This window comes from Ichthyophthirius multifiliis (genome assembly GCF_000220395.1).
Source record: "Ichthyophthirius multifiliis unplaced genomic scaffold scaff_1120509251070, whole genome shotgun sequence".
In the NCBI taxonomy this organism is placed as follows: domain Eukaryota; phylum Ciliophora; class Oligohymenophorea; order Hymenostomatida; genus Ichthyophthirius; species Ichthyophthirius multifiliis.
Window position 1 is genome coordinate 21795 of NW_004086232.1, and position 7225 is coordinate 29019.

At 16.2% G+C, this 7225-nt stretch overlaps 2 protein-coding genes across 2 annotated transcripts, besides 7 other annotated features; both read left to right on the forward strand. All coding sequences in view use genetic code 6, as the record gives it.

Moving 5' to 3' along the window:
• Nucleotides 1-19: part of a microsatellite that runs on past the window's edge.
• A 353-nt stretch (nt 20-372) lies between these two features.
• Nucleotides 373-1654, forward strand: IMG5_137960 (hypothetical protein; the record flags this gene model as incomplete). Its single annotated transcript, XM_004031755.1, has 5 exons — nt 373-437; nt 762-808; nt 916-1349; nt 1500-1546; nt 1636-1654. The coding sequence occupies 5 exons, from the start codon at nt 373-375 to the stop codon at nt 1652-1654; spliced, it is 612 nt and encodes a 203-aa protein (XP_004031803.1).
• Nucleotides 1655-1736: 82 nt separating this feature from the next.
• Nucleotides 1737-1841: a microsatellite.
• Nucleotides 1739-1807: a microsatellite.
• A 1083-nt stretch (nt 1842-2924) lies between the features above and the next one.
• Nucleotides 2925-2964: a microsatellite.
• A 344-nt stretch (nt 2965-3308) lies between these two features.
• Nucleotides 3309-3342: a microsatellite.
• Nucleotides 3343-3863: 521 nt separating this feature from the next.
• IMG5_137970 (hypothetical protein) lies at nt 3864-4977 on the forward strand. Its single transcript, XM_004031756.1, has one exon. The coding sequence runs from the start codon at nt 4337-4339 to the stop codon at nt 4868-4870; it is 534 nt and encodes a 177-aa protein (XP_004031804.1). The 5' UTR covers nt 3864-4336; the 3' UTR covers nt 4871-4977.
• Nucleotides 4978-5480: 503 nt separating this feature from the next.
• Nucleotides 5481-5533: a microsatellite.
• Nucleotides 5534-7185: 1652 nt separating this feature from the next.
• Nucleotides 7186-7224: a microsatellite.
• The last annotated feature ends 1 nt before the right edge of the window (nt 7225 follows it).

A 7225-nucleotide genomic window follows, 5' to 3' on the forward strand; every position in this document is an offset into this window, starting at 1 on the left:
AAATAATAAATAATAAATATTATAAACAGATTTCTAGTTTTTTATTTATAATTTATTTTTTATTTTTAATAAACTTTAAATTTAAATTAATTTTTATGAAATAACTAAAAGTTTAATTTATTAATTAATTATTTTACAATAAATTTGATTATTTTAAGTTTTTTATAAATTCATATATATTCATATAAAATTATTATATGTTTCATATTTTATTTAAAATCTTTAATTAAAATATATAAAATATATATATTTTATCTAAATTAAGTTTAAAAATATTTTAATTATTTAAATATAATCTTTTTTTCATGTGAATATAAATTAAAAAAAAATTAAAAGGAATAAATATATTAAAATTTAAAGAAAAATAAAAAAATGTAAGTTGAAGCTCTAGTAAAATTAAAATATACAATAATCGGTGTATCCTTAACTATTTTATCGTAAACTGTATATAAATACTTAAAATATAAAAGCAAATAATTAAAAAATTATGAAACACCAGAAACAAATCAATAAGTAAATGTATAATCTTAAATTTTTCCTGTTTATGCATCTGAAGAGTATTAAAAGATAATAAAAGAATAATTGATAAGAAACATATAATTTTTCGGCGAAGAATCACAAAAAAAAATTTAAGAAAGTTATATTATAGTATTTGGGGTTGGTGGAGTAGGATCTCATTGTGTATCTTCATTAATTCGTTCAGGAGTATAAAAAATAAAAATAGTTGATTTTGATAGAGTAACTTTATCTTCATTAAACAGACACGCTTTTGCAACACAAGGAGATGTAGGCCATTCTAAAGTACAATGTATAAAGGATTATATTTAAAGGATAAGCCCTCATTGTGATGTAGAAATATTTGAAGAATATGTAACAAAAGAAAATGTGGCAAAGTTTTTTTCTGAATAAAAAAAGAAGATTATGTAGTCGATTGCATAGATAATATTGATGCTAAAGTTGCTCTTTTAGCTTATTGTAAGAATAATAATAAAAAAGTTATTTCTTCAATGGGTGCAGGAATGAAGTCAGATCCAACAAGGGTTTAAATAAGGGACATTTCAGAAACTACTTATGATGACCTTTCAAGGGCTGTAAGGATTAAGTTAAAAAAATTGGGGATTACTAATGGAATAAAAGTAGTACTTAGTGTTGAAAAAAGTTCGAAAGAATTACTTCCACTTTAAAGACATCAAGAAGATAAGCCTGATGAGTTCAAAGTTTTTTCAAATTATAGACTTAGAATAGTTCCTGTATTAGGTACTATGCCAGCTATATTTGGATTAGCATTAAGTTCTTATATTTTGTGTGATTTAGCAGGTTAGCTTTATTAGCCGTATTTAATTGATGATGTAAAATAAACTAATTATGCATAAATATATGATAAAATTCACTAAGAAGCAAAAAATAATAAAAAATAATTCCTTATGGATATTTCGGATGTGTATTTGGTCGTGAGGGAAGCTTTTTAATGGAAAGATCTTATTTAAGGAAAAAAGTAGGGAAACTTACTCTTAGCAAGATGGAACCCTGAAGGAGAATTTGAAGGGTAAAATTTAGTTTTAATGAATGCTGCGGATGTCAAAAAACATTTAACTTTCAAAAATTTTCAGGAAGTTAAAGAATATTATAACTAAGAGATTTTTAAAAGAGTTGAAGAAAAAAAATATATATATTTAGAATATTTATAAAAAAATAATATAGTCTATAAATGATTTTAGCTTTTATATTTTTCAAAAAAATATTATATATTATTATTTTAATATTATAAATAAATATATTATATTAATTAATTTAATATTTACAATAATCTATTAATTTTGATTATTATATAATATTAAAATTTATATTTGTTAAATTTTAATATAAAATGAAAAAAATTATTTTATTTGTGATTAAATTAAAACACATTTATTTTTATATACAATATTTTGGATAATTTTTGTTGTAAAAAAAATTAAAAAGTTTAATTTATGATTAATTGAAATTATATCAACAAATTTTTTTGATTTTTTAAGTTTTAGTAAAATTTTAATCATTTCCTAATTAAAAATGTATAATTAGTACAATTAATAATATTTTTCATTTTTATTAGTTAATTGGTTTATATATTTTCGTAAGATTAGTAATTATTTTTTTAAGATAAATTTTTAAAAATTGATGCATATTGATTTTATTTTATCCATTGAATAATACTCTTAAATTTAATAAAATTCATAATTGCAGGAAAGCTTACATTTTTATACACCTTTTAAAGAGCAAATTCTTTTTTTATGATCTATTTCATAAAAACTTTTAAATTCTTTAAAATATTCAGTAGTTATTTCATAAATATATGAAAAACTAAAAACGTTACATTTTTCAATTTTTTATTTTAATATAATATTTTTTTTTTCAAAAGGATGTTTTTTTATAATAGTTAATACAATATATGATTCCAAATTGTCAAAAATCATTTGAAAAGTTTAATTTTTTTACTTCTATTCTATATACTGAGGAGCAGTAACATTTTAAGAAATTTTTAATAATTTTTTGTCTTTTTTTTACTTTCTTCATGCATATAAAAATCATATTTTCAAAAATAAAAAGAATATTTAAAAAATTCAAATTTTTTTGATTAAAATTTTAGTAACTTCAAATTATTATGCTTAGTATTTACATAAATTTATTCATATTTTTTAATTGTTTTAATAATATATGACAATATAATTTAAAATATAAAACATACTTATATTAAAATAATTACATAAATATTATAAATAGAGTTAAATATTAATATTTTTTTAAAATTATTTTAAAATAATAATATTCCTATTTTTTTATTTTGTAAATTAATTATATTTGCATAATATTTTATTTATGTTAATATAATAAATAAAAATATCATTAATCTTGTTCTTATTTTCTGAGAAATATTTTTGACAATACAAAATAATTATTTTCTGATTCAAAATATTATTTTTTGATAAAATGAAAAAATTATTTTATAACTTTAAAAAATTTGAAAAAAAAAATCTTTGAATTTTACTCTTTTTAAAATATTTTACATTAATAAAATTTAAAAATGACATCATAAAAAGCAAAATTTTAAAATCAACATTAAAGAAAAATAAATTCATGCCAAAATGAAAATATTATAATTTGAATATACTTTTATTAGATATATATTTTACTTGTTCATAAAAATTTTAATTTTTTGTAATAATTTTTTAAAAAAATAATTGATAATAATAAAAATTGATAACGACATTATTTTATTATTGTTGAGTTTTTTTTAAAAAAAAAAATACAGATGAAAAATGCTAATAAAAAATTTATATTTATTAATTTAATTTAATAATTTAAGAGCTCAATTTTCCAGACATATCTAATACCAATTTTTTTCATTTTAAAAAAGTAATATTTAAATAGATATATAGATTATAAATATATTTAATATTAAAAATAAAAATAAAATCTTTTTATTATGAGGAGAATTTGTAAGCTTTAAATTTAGGTCGATTATAATATAATTTTATAAATAAAAGTATTATAATTAATTCGAAAACCTAAAATATTTATGCCTTTATTGTAAAAGATTTCGAATTATATAAAAAATAAGTTGAAAATAAGCTTTACATAATATTTTTATTTTTTTAAAAATAATATTGGTATATATTTAAATAAGTTAATTCTAAAAAAATTCTAAAATAAATAATAAAAATTAATATTGATTATTTAATATATATTTTTAAAAAAAATCAATGTTCACATTTCGTTTTAATTAGTTAAATTTTTTAAATGAAATCATATCCATTTTAATATATTTCATAATAATTCAAAGTTTCGAAATGTAAAACAAGTTTACTTAAATCTTCAACAATATCAAAAACATTAAAAGAACATTCTGCTTTTTTTAAAAAATCTTCATTGATTTCTAAATTAGGTATATGTAAACCAATATTACATTCTTTTAAGTAATCTCTTAAATCATTTAAAAACAAATAAACGTTTTTTATTATTTCTTCTTAACTTTTATTTTTATTTTTATTCTTCAATTCTCTTATTAAATAATAAGCATCTTTTGCCAATAAAGCAGCATTCTTTAAACAAGTAAATTTATTTCCTAATTCATTTTTTTAAAAAAGTAATATTCTTTATTTTTGACTATAACTTTCTGGACAACCATTAGCTAATTTTTAATAGACTTCATGTATTTCTGTGAAAATACTTTCGTATTAGATATCTTATGCTAAGGAGCTAATTTTTTAAAACAATTCTTTGAATTAGTTGATGTTTTTAAAACATTATTAGGCTTTAAGAATGTTAATATCTTTTAAAAAATCTAATTTATGTCCATATGAACAATCCTAATAGACAACAACAATTTCGTTATAAATTTTAATTCCTTCTTCAATCAATTCTTCAATCGATTTAAGATTTTATTAAACATCCTTAACAAATTAATAAGCATGCTTAAATATTTCTCCAATTTCAATTATGCATGAAACAGTATTAGCTTTCTATTAATTTTTTTTTTGAGGAAGATATTAGTTATTTTTAAAGAAAATTTTAATATTTTTTAAAGGCAAAGAAAGAGAAAAATGTTCCATTTTTTTTATTTTTTATAATTTTTTTTAAACTTCTTTTAAATCACATTCATATCTAACTTTTTAAATTTTTTAATATAATTAGGTTAAAAATTCTATTTTTTCGAAAATTTAGTTTAAATCACCATCTTTTATCAATTTCAAAATTTATTCAGATTCATCGTATATTTAATTAAGATCTTTTATACATCTTAGATGTTTATTCGGTTCTGTTTGCTTTATTATGTTAGAACTAAAGTTATTTATTAATTCTTATGTGTTTTTCTTAATTTTAGATTCTATGAAAGTTTTCCCGTCTTTATTTGGATTCGAATTTTCAATTTTTTATATTTTGCTTTAAAAAAGATTCTTCAAATTTTCAGCCTTTATTTCAAACTCTTTAGGAAACTCTATGTTCTCATTAATTTTTTCAAGTTTTTTTTAAATATAATTATAATCAAAGTAAAAACAATTAAAAAATGTTAAAAATGTAAAAAATAAAATAATAGTATTATTCATTTTTTTTTAATAAAAATTATAATTAATATATAATAATTATTATAATTTTAAATTTATTATTATTATTTCTTTAATTTTTATTTATAAAAGAATATTTTTATTTTCTTTCTATTTTATTCGCGTTAGTTAACATTTTTATTAAATAACATATATCTTTTAAATAAATATTAAAAATATTGATTTAATTTATTAATATATTATTAATAATTAATTATAATAAATATGTAAATATTTATATAATAAAAAATGGCTTATTTTAAACCTTATCATATTGACAGAATAGTGAAAAAATTAAGTAATTTTTAAAGAATCAAATACTTTTTTTAAAACTTAGAAAGAGATGTCTTAAAAATCAGAAAAATAATATTTTAAAATTTATTGACAGAACAATAATTAAAAAAAAATAAAAATTATTTTTATAAAAAAAACATAAATAATTTATAATAAAAGTATTTTATCAAATAGCAATATTTTGCTATTAATACCTTCGTTGAATATTTTAAAATTTTTAAACTAAATATATACTAAAAAATTATATATTATTATTAAATTATAGTAGAAAAGAAAATATAAAGTAGAAAATTAATAATAATTTATAATAAAAATATAAATACAAATATTTAATATATTATATTAGAAAAATTATAAAATTTGTTATTTTAACATTTATGCAAAATAAAATAATTATAAATATAAAGCTTGTTTTTTAATATAAGGATTTTCTTATATTTATTATAGTCAGTAATGTTAAAAGTTTTCGACTGACAGTTGTACCAAAAACACTTTCAGCACGGTCGTCCATTCATACAATTTTTTATATCGATTCACTCCATCCAAAATGTGAAAAACTTATTGACGGAATTAACAATCATTTAATATTTATAATTAAAATAAAAAAATTACTTAGATACAAAAGTTAAATGTAAAAAAAAACTCATAGAATATAAATAATATATATATTTATCTTTAAAATTTTGTTTCAATTTTTAAAAATTTTGAAGTTCTTTCTTTAAAAATTGCTTTTTATTTTTATTATTTTATTATTTAGAATATATTTATTAAAAAATATTTTATATATTAATTTTTTTATTTGTCATTGAATTTATTTGTTTTCTATATTTATTTATATTATTATCAAAATTTAGATTTTTATAATATTTTTACTAAATGCTTATTATTTTAAATTTTTTTTATATTTTGATCTGTTAATTTATGTAAATTTTAACTTGATTTTGAATTCGAAATATAATATTCAGACGGGCTTCGAAAATAACTAGAAGAGTGCTTTAAAAATGACTATAGTTTCTTATATAAATTTAAATATAAATAAAAATATAATCAGTTATGAATTTATGCATTTAATTATCTTTTTGAAGCTCATTTGAAATTTTTTTCTATCTTGATTTTAAATTTGCACTGTATCTTCTTTTAATTTGCAATTAAAATTAAAATAGGATTTTTTTAAATTAGTTTTTTTTTTTTTTTTTCAAAAAATATAAATAAAATGAGTCTAAAAAAAAATGTCTTTTTTAATCACATTAATCCACTATGTTATATAAAATTATATGTTATTTTAATTAACTTTATGTTGAAAATAAAATATTTTACTATTAATTGCAGTTTGCTTAAAAAAATATTTTTAATTATTATTTGCGACCAATAATCCCTTATCCTACAATTATATATTTGTCTACAGTTTAGGGTTCACTAGTTCTATGTAAGTTTTGCCCTGCGAGCAAGATCTAAAATCAATGTTTAAAAAGTCAATTAAGTCTAGAGAAAAATTAAATTTAATACATAAAAAAAATATTGATAAATGAAATATATTTTATTATATATTAAAAATTAAAAAAAAAGTAATAAATAAAAAATAAAAGATATCTACACAGATATTCTAGATATTTAATAATTTAATAAATTATATTTTTTTTAATTAAATGAAAAATAATAAAATTAATATAAATATGTTACCAAAATAAATTATAAAAAAAAATATAATTGTTTAAATATTATATTAAATAGAAATAAATATAAAATAATGATGCTTATATAAAAAAAATATTAAATAAAAAAATTAAAGTTTATAATAATTTCATAATTAAAAATAAAAAAATTTAATAAAATAAAAAAAATAATAAAAG